The 18,323-nt window shown below is 37.4% G+C and overlaps 1 protein-coding gene across 2 annotated transcripts in view; it reads left to right on the top strand.

The window, feature by feature from the left end:
• NARS2 (asparaginyl-tRNA synthetase 2, mitochondrial) overlaps positions 1–18,323 on the top strand; it is a 135,013-nt gene that overhangs the window by 8,599 nt on the left and 108,091 nt on the right. For both annotated transcript variants that reach the window (XM_037523043.2, XM_054699565.1), the window contains exons 4-5: positions 7,091–7,231; positions 12,827–12,907. In XM_037523043.2, the coding sequence (XP_037378940.1) occupies positions 7,091–7,231; positions 12,827–12,907 (222 nt within the window). The remainder of the gene's footprint in view (positions 1–7,090; positions 7,232–12,826; positions 12,908–18,323) is intronic.

Here is an 18,323-nt window from a genome sequence, read left to right as displayed (position 1 = left end):
GACCAGAGAGGTCTACTGCACCATGTGGGTTACCTCCCCTGTCAGGGATGGAACTCATGCTGCAGTAGCTGGCCATAGCTTGAAGGTGCTGAGACTAAACCCTGTGCCACCAGGGAGTCCTGATCATTAAAATTATTTTTAATTTATTTTCTTTCATATGTTTTTACATAATTTTTCATTTTTATACAATGTATGCATTTTCATCTTGGTTATAGTCCCCATACAATTCCTACACCCCCTTATTTTGACCCTAATCCCCCCCCCAATAGTATGTCTCTGGTTTATAGTTGCTTGTTGAATTTGACTTTTACTTTATTATAATTAGTCTTTTCCCTGATTCCTTTATTTAGGTTTTCTAAATTCCTGCTATGAGTGAGACCGTTCGGTATTTTTCTTTTTCTTTCTGGCTTATTTCACTGAGCATGATCCATTCCAGCTCCATCCATGTTGCTGCAAATTGCATGGGTTTATTTTTTTTTTGATTGCCGAGTAATATTCCATTGTGTATATGTACCACATCTTGATCCACTCATCTATTTTTGGGCATTTGGGTTGTTTCCATAGCTTAGCTATTGTAAATAGGGCTGCTATAAACATAGGGGTGCAGGTGCCCTTTTGAATTAATGTTTCTGTGTCCTTTGGGTAAATACCTAGGAGTGGAATTGCTGTATCATATGGAAGCTCCATCTTTAGCAAGTTGAGGAATCTCCACACAGCTCTCCATAGTGGTTGGATCAGTTTGCACTCCCACCAGCAGTGCAGGAGAGTTCCTTTTTCTCCACATCCTTGCCAACATTTGTTGTAGCTAGTTTTTTTTTAATATGTGCCATTCTTACTGGTGTAAGATGGTATCTCATTGTAGTTTTGATTTGTGTTTCCCTGATTACAAGTGATGCTGAACATTTTTTTCATATGCCTGTTGGCCATTTGCATATCCTTTTTGGAGAAGTTTCTTTTTAGCTCTTTTACCCATTTTTTGACTGGACTATTTACTTTGTTTTTGTTGTGTCTCTTCAGCTCTTTGTAGATTTTTGTGATCAGCCCTTTATCATTAGTGTTGTGTGCAAAAATTTTCTCTCAGTTGGTGGGGTGTCTCTTTGTTTTGGTTACTTTGTCTTTTGCTGTACAGAAGCTCTTTAATTTGATGTAGTCCCAGCTGTTTAACTTTGCCTTCGCTATCACTGCTTTGGGTGATGAGTCTTTAAAGCTGTTACTGAGGTGTATGTCATGTAGTGTTTCACCTATATTTCCTTCTATATATTTTATGGTTTCAGGTCTTATATCTAGTTCTTTAATCCATTTGGAGTTGGTTTTTGTGCATGGTGTGAGGTAGTAGTCAAGCTTCATTCTTTGCATGTAGCGACCCAGTTTTCGAAGCACCATTTATTGAACAAACTTTCTTTGCTCCAGTGCATATTCATTGCTCCTTTGTCAAAAATTAGTTGACTGTAAATCTGTGGGTTTATTTTTGGATTTTCTATTCGGTTCCATTGGTCCACGTGTCTGTTCTTTTTCCAATACCATGTAGTTTTGATTATTATGGCTTTGTAGTATAGTTTGAAATCTAGGTGTGTGATGCCTCCATTCTCTTCTTTTTTTTTAGGAGAGCTTTGGCTATTTGGGGTTTTTGGTGGCTCCATATGAATTTCATCAATATTTGTTCTATTTCTTTGAAGAATGTCATTGAAATTTTTATTGGCATAGCATTGAATCCGTAAATTGCTTTTGGTAGGATGGCCATTTTAATAATGTTAATTCTTTCAATCCAGGAGCAGGGGATGTCTTTCCATTTCTTTGTGTCTTCTTCTATTTCTTTTAATAGTGTTGTATAGTTTTCTTTGTATGGGTCCTTTTCCTCTTTTGTTAGGTTTATTTCCAAGTATTTGATTTTTTTGTTTGTTTGTTTCAGTAATAAAAGGGATGGTTTTCTTGATTTCTTCTTCTTCAAATTTATTGTTTGTGTATAGGAAGGCTACTGATTTGTGTGTGTTTATTTTGTATCCTGCTACTTTACTAAACTGACTGATTAGTTTGATTGGTTTTTCTGTGGAGTGTTTGGGGTTCTCTATGTATATTATCATATCATCTGCAAATAGTGATAGTTTTTCTTCTTCCTTCCCTATTTGGATTCCTTATATGTCTTTCTCTTGTCTTATTGCTCTGGCTAGGACTGCCAGTATTAGATTGAAAAGCAGTGGTGAGAGTGGACATCCTTGTCTTGTTGCAGACCTTAAAGGAAATGCTTTCAGCTTTTCACCATTAAGAATGATATTGGCTATGGGCTTGTCATATATGGCCGTTATGATGTTAAGGTATGTTCCTTGTATCCTAAGAATTTTACTTTGTCAAAAGCTTTCTCAACATCTATTGATATTATCATATGGTTTTTATGTTTCTTTTTGTTGATGTGTTGGATAACATTGATTTTCGGATGTTGAACCATCCTTGTGTCCCTGGAATGGATCCTACTTGGTTGTGGTAAATTAACTTATGGATACATTGTTGGATTTTGATAGCTAAAATTTTATTGAGGATTTTTGCATCCATGTTCATTAGAGAGATTGGCCTGTACTTTTCTTTTTTTGGGTTGTCCTTGTTCGGTTTTGGTATTAGTGTAATGTTGGCTTCATAGAACATGTTTGGTATTACCCCTTCCTTCTCAACTTTTTGAAAGAGTTTATGAAGGATAGGCACTAATTCGTTTCTGAATGTTTGGTAGAATTCATTTAAATCCATCTGGTCCTGGGCTTTTGTTTTGGGGGAGGTTTTTGACTACCATTTCAATTTTGTTGCTTGTAATTGGTCTGTTTAGGTGTTCTATTTCTTCTTTATCTAGCTTTGGGTGATTGTAGAGTTGTAGGAATTTGTCCATCTCCTCTAGATTGTTGAGCTTGTTTGCATATAACTGTTCACAGTAGTTTCTGATTATTCTTTTGATTTCTGCTGTGTCTGTTGTGATTTCTCCTCTTTTATTTGTGCTTTCTCCCATTTTTCCTTTGTGAGTCTGGGTAGGGGTTTGTCTATTTTATCTATTTTTTTGAAGAACTAACTTTTGGTTTCATTGATCTTTTGGATTTTTTTTTTAATTTCTATTTCATTTATTTCTGCTTTGATTTTTATTGTTTCCACTGGTTTTAGGCTTTTTTGTTGTTGTTCTTTTTCTAGTTCTTTGAGATGTGAGATTAGGTTGTTTCTTTGTGTTCTTTCTTGTTTCTTGATGTGAGCCTGTATTGCTGTATATATTCCTCTTATTACTGCTTTTGCTGCATCCCATTCATTTAGGAAATTGGTGTCCTCCTTGTTATTCAACTCAAAGTATTTTTTAATTTCTTCTTTGATCTCCTCATTAGTCCAGTGGTCTTCCAGTAGTGTGGGTTTCAATCTCCATGAGGTAGGAGAGTTCCTTGTCTTCTTTTTATGGTTTATTTCTAGTTTGACACCTTCATGGTCAGAGAAAATGATTGGTATGATTTCAATCTTGGTGTATCTTGTTTGTCTTGTGTCCCAGTATGTGATCAATCCTGGAGAATGATCCGTGTGCACTTGAGAAACATGTGTACTCAGGTTTTATGGGGTCTAATGTTCTATAGATGTCTGTTAAGCCTATGGGGTCTAGATCCTTATTTAGAGCTTTAATGTCCTTACTTATTTTTTGTCTCATTGATCTATCCATTGTTGATAGCGGTGTGTTGAAGTTTTCTACTACATATGTGTTTTCTCTGATGTCTGTTTTCAGAGATGATAATAGTTGTCGCATATATTTTGGTGCTCCTTCATTTGGTGAATATATGTTAATGAGTGTTATTTCTTCTTGAAGTATTGTCCCCTTGATTATAATGTAGTGACCATCTAGGTCTCTTTTTACCTTTTTGATTTTGAAATCTGTTTTATCTGATATAAGTATAGCTGTTCCTGCCTTCTTTTTTGGCCCATTAGCTTGTAGGATTGTTTTCCATCCTTTTACTTTGTCTATTTTTATCTTTTGTATCTAATTGTGTTTCCTGAAGACAGCAAAAGGTTAGGTTTTGTTTCTTGATCCAGCCTGCGACTCCGTGTCTTTTTATTAAATAGTTTAGTCCTTTTTCATTTAGAGTTAATATTGATGTGTTAGCGTCTGTATTTGCCATTTGGTTGTCTTTTCTCTGGTTTTATTTTTTATCTTATTTATTTATTTATTTTGGTCTTGTTTCGTTCTTATTCATCCCTCTGTTGGTTCTGGCTTTAGGACTCCTTGAGTATTTTTTGGAGTGGGGTTTAGTCGTAATGAAATTCCAGAGTTTCTGTTTGTCTCGGAAGGTTTTTATTCTTTCTCCATAGAGGAAGGAAAGCTTTGCAGGATAGAGTATTCTTGGTTGGCATTTGTTGTCTTGGAGTTTGTTGACTATGTCCCTCCATTTTCTCCTTGCCTGTAGTGTTTCTTTAGAGAAGTCGATATCAGTCAGATTGGTTTTCCTTTGTATGTTATCTGTTTCTTCCCTCTTGTCAGCTTCATTATTTTTTCCTTCTCTTGGATTCTTGGGAGCTTTACTATTATGTGTCTTGCTGTATTTTTCCTTACATCATAGAAGTTTGGTGTTCTTCTTGCTTCTTGTATGTCTATTTTCAGTTCCTTCTTCATGTTTGGGAAGTCCTCTTCAATTATTTCCTTGAATATTTTCTCTGTTCTATGTCTCTCTCCTCTCCTTCTGGGATTCCTATAACTCTTATATTTCCTTTCCTCATGGAATCAGATAGTTCCTGAAGTCTTTCTTTATTCTTTTTCCTTTGTACTTCTCTTTCCTTTTCTGTTTTGGTTCTTTTTATTTCTCTGTCTTCAAGAGTACTTATTCATTCTTCCATTTCATCTATTCTGCTTTCACTGCTTTTCCCAGAGTTCTTTAGCTCCTCCATTAATCCTTTGATCTCCTGCATTTCTTTCACTTCCCTCTTTAGGGACTCAATTTCATTCTTCTGATCGTTGATTATTTTTCCCTTATCATTGTTTTCCTTTATGACTTCTGTCAGTTTTTTAATAATGGCAATTTTATTTTATTTTATTTTATTTTTTTTTTTAAAGATTTATTTATTTATTTATACAAGCACTGGGTACAGTCAGAAGCGCAGGAGGGTGAGAGAATTCACCAGAGCCAGAGCGGGGAGCAGAACAGGCAGAAGGACCGAAGTACACTGCTGAGGGGAGCAGCGGGCGGCAGGAGAGGTCTGTGCGCCATGCTGGACCCTCCTCCGGTGGCCGGGGAGCAACCGGGGATCGAACCGGCGCTGCAGAGGCCGCGGGCAGCTTCGCAACCCAGCGCTCAACCACTGCGCCACCGGGGAGGCCCAATAATGGCAATTTTAAATTCTCTTTCTGGAAGGCTCAGAAGTTCTTCTAAGTCCCTGTTGTTGCCATCTGGTGGGTGATTTTCTTTTTGTGGTATATCTTTTCCCTGAGGATTTGCTTGGTTGCTTGTAGTTTTTCTTCTCCCTACTGCTTGTTTTCTAATTTGTCCTATGTGTTGGGACACTGTGTCGCTGGTACTGGCTTGCATCTTTTTGGTGTGCTCTTTCTGGGATGTCAGAAAATGGTGGTCTGATCGAGTTAAATACTGTTATGCAGAAGTAAGTAGGGCAGTGGTATTATGAATATGTTAATGGTCGCTGTCACAGAAAATCTCCACCTTCTGTATTTGTTTAATTCCAGAGGTATGTCTTGGGGTCCCACAGACTGCCCTGGAGGTGGGGTGGCTGGATCCCCCTCTGGGCTCCGGCTCACTGCCAGGCGGGGCCTGGCTTTTGGGGACCTTCAGCTCACCTCTGGCTGTAGGGGCAGCCCTTTCCCAATTCCACAGTCTTGGTGGGTTCTGGACACAGTGATCCTGTTCTAGAGTGGCGAGACAGAAGGGCACCTACCTGCACCCACAGTCTGCCCTAGCAGTGGCTGGATCCCCCTCTGGGCTCTGACTGGTGGCCAGACAGGGCCTGACTTATGGGGGCTTTTCAGCTCACTTGTGGCTGTGGGGGCTGCCCTTTCCCGGTTCCAGGCAGTCTCAGCTGACGCAAGGATCCCTAATCTAAAATCCAATCGTTAAAAATTTACCTTGTGCTTTACTCTTCTTAAATTTTTCTCCTTTGGTTTCTGTTAATGTTGATGCCTTCGCCTTCTTTCCCCCATCATTTCAGTGTCATTTTTATGTATTCACACACTGAGGAATTCTGAACCCCTGTCTTTCTGATTCCTGTTAATGTGGTTATACTTTCATTTTGGCATGTATGTGTAAGTTTATGTCTATATAATATAAATCAGTATGCTCACAGGGCCTAAAGGGAACATACAAGACTAAAAGGAACAACCTAACAGTGATTCTTTTACTTGGTTTTTCTGTTATCTTTTTCCTTGAAACTTTAGTTTTTTCCTGAACATTTGTTTCTGTCTTCTTATTGTTGGAACACAAGTGTGGGCAGGTGGAAATATTTTTAGGGGGGGTTATAATTTACTTTAAAAGTGCTTTAAATATGCACTACTCTGTCAGATGAAGAGATAAAGGGAAGCTGCTGACCTTCCCTCGTGTTCTTAGACAGCAGTACATGTTGATAAACAGTAATAAAAAGTGCCAATTGATTATGAATGATTGTGTGCTTTCAAGACATTTGGGTGATTTAAAATTGAACACCAGCTATAGAAAACATAATGTGTGTATCCAGCTATAGAAAACATAATCTTTAATTTCTACAATATTCTGAACTCCTCTGTGCCAAACAGTGCACTGTTTTTGCATAATTATATCCTATTCTGTCTGCAAGTAGTGATTAATAACTAGCAGATAGAAATTTGATCAATAGCATTAACCTCTGTGATACTAAGTAACAACTTTGCCTAAAGCTCCACAGCTAACAAGTAAGTACATCTGGAGTCAAACCCACACATTTGTGATTGAACCCTGCCATCCCACTAACTTGGTGGAGTTAATGTGTGCTGCATTCAGTTATATTAATAAATGAAGGAAAACGTCATTTTGTTCTAAAGCACTATGTAACAAATGCCTTGGAAAACTGACTTATAAAAACAGTATCTTTTTTTAGCATTTATTTTGTTTTTTCCATTTATTGGCAGGCTTTCCCCTTTAAATATAAAGAGAGGCATCCTCTGGAGTATCTGAGACAATACCCTCACCTTAGATGTAGGACTAATGTCCTGGGTTCTATTTTGAGGGTTCGCAGTGAAGCCACAGCTGCCATTCATTCTTTTTTCAAGGTAAGGCCCTTTGTTTCTAAGTATTCTTTCTTGTGAAGGAGTCGAGTAATTGTGCTCTGGAATATTTTTCTGAAAGTAGTTATATATTATAAGCCCCTTTTACTTTTTCTTTGACTGTAAGTATGCAGTACTCTAGTTACATAAAGAGATGAAGGGAAGCTGCCGACCTTCCCTCATGTTTTTAGCAGTACATGTTGATAAACAGTGATAAAAAGTGCCAGTGGATTATGATGATTGTGTGCTTTTTATCACTGGTTTTGAGCAATTTATTATGATGTGCTTTGGTGCAATTTCTCGTGTTTGGAGTTTGTTGAGTTTTCTGGATCTATGTATAGATAAGTTTCATCCAGTTTTCCAGTCATTATTTCTTCAAATATTTTTTCTGTTACCTCCCTTTGAAGACTTCGTTACCCATGTATTAGGCTACTGGGTAATATCCTCACTGATGTTCTTTTCTTTCTTTTTTAAAGTTCTTTTTCTCTGTGTGTTTCTGTTGGTTAGTTTCTGTTGCTGTGTCTTACTTACAAGGCCTCATTTATTGTGCATTTTTTTGTTTCACACATTATAGGTTTGGATTGGGCCTTTTAAAAAAATATCTTCCATGTCTCTACTTAACTTTTTGAACATGTACATACAATTTTAATCGCTGTTTAATAACTTTCATATCCTTTTCTGATTCTAACATGTCTGTCAATCATGAATCAGCTTTGATTTATTGATTAATCTCATTATGGGTTATGTGTTCCTGCCTCTTTGCATACCTGCTAATCTTTGATTGAATGCCAGACATTATGAATATTATCCTGTTGGGTCCTGGATCTTTATAAAGCTTCTTAAGCTTTGTTCTGGTAAGCAGTTAAGTTACTTGAAAACTGCTTGATCCTGCTGGGTCTTGCTTTTAGGGTTTGTTAAGGTCTGGACCATTGCTCAGTCTAGGACTAATTATTCCCCACTACAGAGGTAAAGCCATCCTAATACTCCACCTATTGCCTGTGAATTACGAATTGTCTCAGTATGACTTATGGAAACAGGCATGTTTTCCAGCCACATGTAAGCACCATGCTCTGTTTCCTCTAATCTCTTTAGGTGGTCTTTCCCTGATGGTTAGTTTCCTCACACACAAGAACTGATCAGTCATCTACCTAAACTCCAATGTGACCCTCTACACATCTCTAGGCTTTTCTGTGTAGCTCTCTCCTCTCTGGCCCACTGTCCTATGAATTCTAGCTTCTTTGGTCTCCTCAGACTCTTAACTCTGTGTCCTTGACTTGGGGCACCCACTTTATTTCCCCTTTTTCATGCATTGGCTTGGGAAATCTCAAAGTAGTGAAAGTGGGCTGCTAGTTAAGTTCACAGGGTTTGTTTTCCCTGTCTCAAGGATGGCTGTCTCCGATATTCAGTGGCTGATGAATCATCTTTTCATGTGAATTGAGTATGGTCTTGTTTTGGTTTTTTGTTTGTTTGTCTGTTTTGGTGTTTGGTGGAAGGGTAAATCTGGTTCCTGTTTCTCCATCTTTGTCGTAGACATTTTACAGAGAGTAAGCACTAGTTTAAAAGTTACTGGTATTGATCAAGTAGATTGATATAATAACTAAGGGCATTTTTGTCTCATTTAGCTTTGCTTTCCAGCCTTCTCCCCCACCCAGGAAATTCACAGTGAAATACAGTTCTTAAATTGCTGAGGTTTGGGAGCCCTCCCTGCATGGGAAAGGGAGGGCCCAGAGACATGGAGTGGCCCTGCAGATAAAATTCAGTGTTGTTTCATGTAAGTTAGGAACCCTTCCTATGTGACTTCTCTAGATCAGCTAATTTGCAGAGATTGTATAACAGCTTAGCCTTTCCTTGGCCTGCATCTAAATCCATGAGTCGCAGCCCTGCGTTAGCACATGAAGAGAGTTTTCGCTTTTTGAAAAGTACCTTTTATAATAGCTAATTTCTGGTGAAGCAGCTAAAGAAGATCATGGCTTTAAGACATGCATTTTGAATAAGCAAAGGAAAATAAACCACATTATACAATTTCATCCCATTATAGTTTGAAAGGGTGCATTTACATATGTTCTCATAAAGTTCTTATGCAACTTCCATATGTCTTTTTGGTAGTGCCTGAATCACACAAATAGAAAATTTGTTCAGATCTAAAAAAATTTTTTTGCCCATATGACTTTAACATCTGATCTGTAGGTAAGAGGACCTGCTTTTATTCTGAAACAGCTTTATGGATTTCTGCCACTAGGTGGTGGTATTGACAATCCATTTGACAAGTGTCCTTTATTACTCAAAAATAAGAGAACAAGCTAGGAAATTTTCAAATAAAAAAAAAAAAACAAAATAAAGTAAAAATTTTAAGACATTTAAGAGGTTGAAATAACTGGATTTGCAGTACTGCCGCGTAATAAGTAGGTAATTTTAGTGCTGTAAATTCACTAATTATAAATCCCTGAAAATTACATTCTTGATACCTCCATCTATCATATTACCCACTTGTGTGTGTGACATAGTGGGATGAATTGCTTAAAGAAATCACTGGAGTACTATAGGAGTACTATAGGAGTACAAACCACCTAATATTTGGTACCATTTCTGTAACTTCTTACTTTAGGTTCCTTAAAAGATGTTAAAACTTAAAATATAAAATTTTCATAAATTTTAAATATATCAATACAAATATAGAGATGTAAGGAAAAATAGAAACTTAAATTGGTAACTTTTAGTTAGGCTTCCTGAAAGATCTAGAGTTATTTTTTGGTTTGAATTTCAAACATGTTGTGTATAACTCATAAAATTGACATATTTACCACGTCACATAAAGCATGACTATATAGAATGTTCATAGAATAACTGAGTTTCTTGAAAAACTGAAGATTATCTCTTTAGATACCAGTGTTTCCTAATTTATTTCTTTTTTATATAGTAATACTAGTAACCTTTATTACAGCACTTTCCCCAGGGGATGTAGGATGTGTATTCCTATCTCCCTGAAGTCAGGGTGTAAACTGAGTGCTGCAGTCAGATATACAGAGATGAAATTATCAGTAGGAAGAATGTAGCAACATTTTGGAGTTTTTTGTTGTTTTTCTAATTTCCAGCAGAGTGATTCCACACTACATTATATACTTTCCTGGCTTCCTAAATTGTGCCAGTAGAAAAGAGTTTTTCCCTTTCCTGATAAGTGAAGGTTCTTCCTTTTAGTATCACATTTTGCCCTTTTACATATAGCAGTGTCTTCAAAACCTCTGGTCAGGTGGCATATCGGTTGCGCCTGTGAGGAATGACCCCAGATTGTGAGGAATGACCCCAGATTGCCTTGCCTTTGAGTTCCTGTAACTGCTTTGTTTTTTATCTTCCCTTCCTGTGCCTGCGACTAGCAATTGCTAACATAGATGATTCTGATTAAATAATGATACCTATTTGGGGGGAGGGATGGACAAGAAAATTATAGTCCATGATTCTTTTAATGATGCGTATGGGCTTTAGTATGAGAATTTTCTAATTTTCAGAAAATTAGAAATCATTGCCTTATAAAATATCTACTCCTAGAATGTGTGTGTCAAAATACGTAGATACTTAGTGATGGTGGGTAGAATTTGAATAATTGGATGAAAGTATATGCTTTATTATTTTCGGCTCCGTCTCTGGTCTTCCTAGCTCTAATCAGGAACCCCTTCACTGTGGGAAGGGTTAAGTGCTGACCCAGAGCCCGTTGCAGGCGGCTCCTGACAGTACTGGACCACTCCTTGTTCTTCCTCTCCTCTTTCTCTCTCTATTTTCCTATCCACTTGCTCTTTTTTGGACTTTGTTCTCAGAGCTTCATTATTCTTTTGTACTTTCTCCTTTATAGCTCTTGGTGGTAATTTTGATTTGATAAACCTTGTTAGCAGCATTAAGGCTTAAAAAGCTGGTGACAACTTTTGAAGGAGCTGGCTTTAGTCAACTGTTAAGATAATTCCCACAACAGTGATTTTAAAAAAAATATAGTTGTTTTCATAAGATGTACAGTGTTATTTCTTGTGGCAGTTGCCCAGTTCTAACTTTGGCAATTAAGTTTAGCCGTTAAATTTTCTTCTCCCTCCTCCTTCCCCCTTGCCACCCTCATTTCCTTTGGATTTTTCACTTCCTTTCTTTGTTTACTGCACTCATGCATCACAGTTGCCTGCATTCATGTGGAATAAATGATTCATGTCCATAGTACTTGGCTCCTAGGAGATAAAAATTTTATGCAGTAATGTTATCGATTATATTTCACTTGTTCTCTATAATGTGCCCTGTGCACACCTCTAGGCATGTTGCTCCCAGATTAAGTATATATTTAAATACTTTGTGAGACTCTTAATTTATAACTTGAATATTTAATCAGTTTACATCATAAGGCAAGTTGTTGAATGAATACTTTGTATCTCAGCCAGAATACTTGAATTCAACCTTTTTAGGAAGGAAGGGACAAATATGGGAGGCACTGAAGACATTTTACATTCCTCTAAATGACAAGCAGAATTCAGCAGAGATGCATGTGTGTGAGTTTATTGTATTGGGTTCAATACCAAAAATTTTATGTTAAACACAACTTTATTGCAACATCATTCACTTTAGTTTCCTCTACCTCCATCCTGCAATGTGGGTGAAATAGAGATTTTTGCCTGCATCTGTAATCAAAATGAAACTAACATAATCTTGAAGTTGCTGGTTTATTTCACTCCCGCTCGATACATCTTTGTTATTCACTAATGGAAATAATCTCAGACTTTGGAAAGGAAGAATTACAGTTGGGCACCTCAGCAAAGGATGGATTTGCTACTCAGAATCTTCCTGAGACAAAAGCAGTGCACCCCTATGCCTTGTGCAGTATACTGTACCACCATCTATTTTTTAAATATTTTTTACATCATTTTTCATTTTTTATACAAAGTATGCATTTTCATCTTGGTTATAGTCCCCGTAAAATTCCCACCACCCTTGTTTTGATCCTACTCCCTTTTCCCGTGCTGTAGTGTATCTTTGGTTTATAGTTGCCTGTTGATTTTGATTTTTACTTTATCATAATTAGTCTTTTTCCTGATCCCTTATTTGGGTCTTCTAAATTCATTACCACCGTCTTAACGACAGACTTCCTAGAAACCATTTTTTTACCAGCCTTTCTCCTTTTTTAGTCATTTGTTAAAATTGAGGGTCTCATTCCAAAATAACTGAACTTCATATTGATCACTTTGTAATCCCTTAGCAATGTGGGCTATATCATTGGGCATTATCCTTGAGAGTGTGTGTGGGGTGGGGGAGGGGGATCACTACCGGTGTGTTAGATAAGTGGGGAAAAGAAATAGCACAGCAGAGAAAGGCTGACTCTGCAACTATGTGACTTACTGCACTTCATAAAATCTCTCTGGGCATCAGTTTCCTTATCTTTGAAGTAAAGAGATATGACTAAATAAGTCTGTTCCTGATGAAAAATTCTTGGGCATAGTAAAACACTCAAATGATCATTCAGTAGTTTTATTTGTGGGGTTAGGGAGAGATTTGATATGGTGTTATGATATAATAAGGTGTATGTTCTTGAAATTTCATATACAAGCATACTGAAAAAGTGCTGTTGTTTTTTTCCAGGACAGCGGCTTTGTGCATATCCACACTCCAATAATCACGTCCAATGATTGTGAGGGGGCTGGAGAACTTTTTCAAGTTGAAGTAAGTTGTACCTCCCATCTTGGGGGATATATTGCGCTGATAATTTTCATCTGAGGGTCTTATTTAAATTTAATAAGAATTGTGTGACTCCCTAAAGATGATTAACAATAGACAACAATTCTATAAGTGATGCATCCCTTCCCAAAAGAACACTTTATCAGTATAATTTCTGCACTGGCAAAAGGTAGCGCTTTCTGCCTGCCTGTGTCTCTAGCATCATCTTCTCCCTTTTCCCAATAAGCCTTTCCTTTTAAAAGTTAAAAGAAAAAGCTGTGTGACTAGGCTGTGACCGGAACATGGAATTTTGTCAATAGTAACACTTAAAAATATATAGGCATATAGCAAATTCAAACTTCTCTGATTTCCTGTCCTACTGGCTGTGTCGCTTACACTGTGCTAAAAAGAGTGAATTTTTCATTTCTTGTTTGCTTTGTATGAAATAGAGATATTTGAGAAGATTAATAAAATTTTAGGACATCTTTTGTGCAAATTCAACCGCCAGTTATATATAATACATTATATATACACATCATATAAATGTATACATATATAAATTATAATTGAATTTTATTTTATTATAAATAGAATAATTTATATAAATTAAAATAGAATGGTATACATGTGAGTATTTTCTTACTCAGAATCTTTTTAAAATATCTTTTTCTTAAGAAATCGATGTTCATGTGTCTCATGAATGCTCTAGTCTCTTCAACAATTAATATTTGAGCTCTTGGGCCTCCCAGTGGTGCATCGGTTGAGCGCTGGGTTGGGAAGCTGCCCGCAGCCTCTGCAGCGAGGGTGGGGGAGGGGCGGGGAAAGGAAGGACTAGTGTCAAAATAAGGGGGGGGGGGTGCAATTGTATGGGGAATATAACCAAAATGAAAATGCATACATAGAGCAAAGATGAAAAAAAGATATAAGAATTATATAAAATAAAATATTTAAATAAAAAAACAAAAAAAGGTGTAAAATGCTAAAAAAAAAAAAACATTTGAGCTCTTAGTATGTGTCACACATTGGCAGCCTGCCCTTGTTGCAAATAATATAATAGTTACCAGTTTTCTTAGTTATAGACATTTGAGAGTTTTTCATTTGCTAATTTGATTACTTTTTAAAAATCATTGGCTAGTAGCATAATAGTGGACAGGAAGAGCTGGGTTGGTAACAGGTGTTTTGTGTTTCTTTCATTTATTTTCTGATATCTGTATCTCTGAGAAGTGAAAAAAAAAATTTTATATGCTTTGAGTTATCCCATCGTGAGAAGACCTGTTTACAGGTCTGACTGCTATCTCTGATTCAGTACTTCCTGACTGTCAATAATGAACAAAATATTCACTGGGACAGATTGTCCTGTTATGTTGAAGTCATTATTCAAAATAATAATCAAATACTATTTTTCTTTATACATCGCTTAATGAAATCTTGATGATAGCCTTCTGCAAAATGTAGAATAAAAATGTGTGCTAAACTTTTAAAGTGAGAGGATTTACAGCAAATGATAAAATAACAATACGTATATTGTTACAATTTTCTCAAGGAATTTATTTTATTTTCTCCTTCACCTTAATATTCTTCTGAATGTTGAAGTAAAAAAAAAAAATTACACTTCTTTATTACATGTTTTTAATCCTTTATTTATTGTTTTGTTGCTCTGCCTATCATTGTAAGTGGATTATTATAATACACTGGTATTATTATTTGCCCTATTTCTCTTTAGCTCTGGTAGTAATTGTCATATATACCTTAGTATTTCATCATTGCAGCATATATATCTGAATGTTATCACTTCTTATTGTCTTAAGCTCTTAATTAGAATGCATTGTTCATCTCACTGACTTTTTTATTGGAAGTCTGTTTTATATGATAAAAGTACAACTGTTCCTTGATTCGTTTGTTTCTAGGATTGTCTTTCAGCCTTAAGTGTGTGCTTGTCTTTGCTGATGAGTTTCTTGTAAACAGTAGAAGGTTGGACTTTGTTTTGAAAGCCTTTCAGTCACTCTACACCTTTTGACTGATGAATTCAGATCATTTACTTAATTAAGTATTGCTCATTGCTATGTTGTCACTTTGGGGTTTATTTGGTTTGGGTTTTCTTTTTTGTCTTTTTCTTTTTTGACATTTTTATGTTTTGTTTGGTTTCATTTCCATTTTCTTATGTGTTACAACTATTGATTTTTGTTTGAAGGCTCTGCTGACGTTAGTGTAGGATGGATTATTTATGTAACTTATTGCACAGTCTGATCTCAGATTTGTTCTGTGGGCCAGTCTGATCCCACATTGTTACTCTTGTCCTCCTTTTTGTTATTTAAGTTAGGTGTCTGTTACCACTGAATTTGTTGCTCCCTTGCTTTATGGTAGACCCTTTAGTAGTTTTTTCATACCTGACTTGGTGTTAATAAATTCTTTTAGTTTTTGCTTTTCAGTGAAGGTCCTTACCCTTCTTTTTGTCTTGAGTGTTAATTTTCTAGGGTAAAAGATTTTTGTTGGAAATCTTTTTGAGTACTTTAAATATCTTCTGCCATTCCCTTCTTGCTTGTGGTGCTTCTACTGAAAAATCTGCTGACAGTCTAATTGGCATTCCCTTATAGTTACCCTTTTTTCTTTTGTTGTTTTCAGTATTCTGCTCTTGTCACTGGCTTTCGGCAGTTTTATGATGTGTCTTGAAGTTTGTGTCTCTGTTATCATTTCATTTACAACTGTTTGGGCTTTTTGGATCACAATGTTGGGTCCATTTCCCAGATTGAGATGATTCTTAGCCATTAGTTAAACACATTTTCTATGCCTTTCTCTTTTGCTTCTCTTTCTTGGATCCCCATGATATATAAGAACCCTTTAGTTATCCCAAAGGGCTTTACACTATTTTCACTTTTTATTTTTCTTTCTCTTTGTTGTTCTATTTCTGTTCTCCAACATTGTGCTTTTGATATAACTAATTCTCTTCATTGCTTTTTTTAAATCTGCTGTTAAGGAGTTCTGTTGGTTACAATTTTTTCAGATTTATTAGTTCTGATTGTAACTTTATAAATATCACTAATTTTCTGTCTTTATTCTGTCCCTGTTTTATATCATCCATTGCTTTTTTTTTAGATTTATTATGCATACAAGAGCTGGGGTACAGGACAGAGATACTGGGGGTGAGAGGATTCACCAGCGACAGAGCGGGGAGCAGAACAGGCAGACTGACAGAAATACACTGCTGAGGGGAGCAGCAGGTGAGTTAGGAGAGGTCTGCTGTGCCATGTGGGTTGCTCCCTGGCTGCCCAGGGATCAAACTCGTGCTTCAGAGGCTGTGGATTGCTTCACAGTGTGGTGCTTAACCCGTTGCGCCACCAGGGAGGCCCTATATCATCCATTGCTTTTTGAGTTCTGTGAGCATTGTTAGAACTGTTACTACGAACTTTTCTTCAAGTGTATCACACAGTTCTGCTGGATTGAGACTCCTCTCCAGATTTGTTTGCTCCAGCATTTGGGATAGGGATAGGCTTAGACTGCTGCCTTTGCACTAGTTGAAGTGACTGGAGAACTGGTAATAGAAATGACCCAGGGCAGTAGCACAGAGTTTATGGTTGAGAAAGGGTCACAAACTGGGAGTTGTTATCTTTTCCATTACAGACCTTTATCCTGGCGGTTGGTTTGTGGTTTGTGCCTTGTGTTAACAGGTGTTAAACTCTGATTAGTAAAAGTATTCAGTTGTCTCAGTTTTAGCTGAGGGAGGAGGTGTGGCAGGTATTTTGAATATCCAAGTCTCAGGCTGCAATTATTAGCCTCCTCTGAGGAGAAAAAGGTAATCTGACCTGGTTCTCCCCACAGGTTCCCTACTGAGAACTGTTCTGTATTAGAAGCTTCAGGCTCAAAGCATTAACCATTACTTTGCACCCCTGCTCCTATAGTTCTCCAAAGTGCACCCTCTGTCCTGGACACTAACTCTGTGTACCCCCCTATCCTGCATAGTCCAGGGTCGCCAATGTCCTATGTGTGGGTATGTGCAACTATAGGGACATTCCATACAGTAGCCACCCCTCCCTCTCATGGGTTGTACTGCCCTGGTATCCCTGCAAACACAGTTCATTGCAAGTTGTTCTGGGCCTCCCTGGTGGCACAAGGGGCTAAGCACAGCACTATGAAGCTATCCGCACTCTCTGCAGCACGCGTTCCATTCCCGGCCTGCCAGGGAGCTACCCACATGGCACAGCAGACCTCTTTGTCTTGCCCACTGCTCCCCTCAGCAGTGTATTTCAGTTGGTCTGCCTATTCTCTTCCCTGCTCTGTCTCTGGTGAATCCTCTGACACCCTGCACCTCTGGCCTGTACTCCAGTTCTTGTATGAATAAATAAATAAATCTTAAAAAAAAACCCAAAACTTCAAAATAATAAAAGAAAGTTGTTCTTACTCCTTTCTGCTGGACCTTTGCTCCTGAAGTGTGCTGTAGGATTGTCCATTTATCTTTCAGGGAGTGGTTGATTTTGTTCTGCTATAATTGAGTTGTGAGTACATGGCAATGAGCCCAGCATCATCACTCTGCAGCCTTCATGCCAGACTCGCTATAGTCCATTAATCTAAACCTCTGCAAATTAAAAAATAAATGACAGAGAAGGAAAGATATAATTTTAAAAAGTTTTATGAATAAAGAAATTATTAGCGACTCAAACAAGCAAAAATATCTGTAACAAGCATAAAAAATAACTGCTTTGCTATCAGGGAAATCCCATAAAGCAGGTCTGAATGAATATAATGTGTGTATTTTGACCTCTGAACACCATAAGGCAAATTACAAATAAGTATAAATACATAGGAAGAGAGAAATATATTTCTGAAGCTAAACAAATGAGTAGTAGTCTGTATTCCTAGTATTTCAGGGCCAGGAAGAGTAATTTTATATGGTGGAGTTAAACTCATCTGTTTAAAGTGCCAGAAAGAGATGCTTTTGAATTCACTGATCCTAAGCCCCTGCAGTCAGAGTCTCAATCAGATTTGAGCAGTGTGTGGCTTTTATGCTGTGGCCTGCTCTTTTTGTTGCTTTTAAAAAATGTTCCGCTCCTGAGACTTGATTTCTGCTTCTCCCAGTGCTCTGTCCTTTGAAAGCAAGCTTCCTTATTCCCGCCTTACACACCTCTGTACTGCCAAGTTCCAAGGCATTTCCTCTTGACTGCCTCTGGAGCCATCGGGGTTTGAATCTTGGCACCTCACTTTTAGGAGAAATGGCATTTCATATTTAAGTTCTTCTCCTAATAGTTCTCTTTTATGCTCTGACAACAATGAAGTGTCAGTAACTATTTAAAGACAAGGATACAGGGGCCTCCCCGGTGGCACAAGGGGTTAAGGCGCAGCAATATGAAGCTACCTGCAGCCACTGCAGCATGAGTTCGATCCCAGCCAGGGAACTACCACATGGCGCAGCAGACCTCTCCTGCCTTTC

This window comes from Talpa occidentalis, unplaced genomic scaffold (genome assembly GCF_014898055.3).
Source record: "Talpa occidentalis isolate TD23 unplaced genomic scaffold, MPIMG_talOcc4v2.1 talOcc4.3, whole genome shotgun sequence".
NCBI classification, from domain to species: Eukaryota; Metazoa; Chordata; class Mammalia; order Eulipotyphla; family Talpidae; genus Talpa; species Talpa occidentalis.
This window is presented reverse-complemented; position numbering and strand designations above follow the sequence as displayed.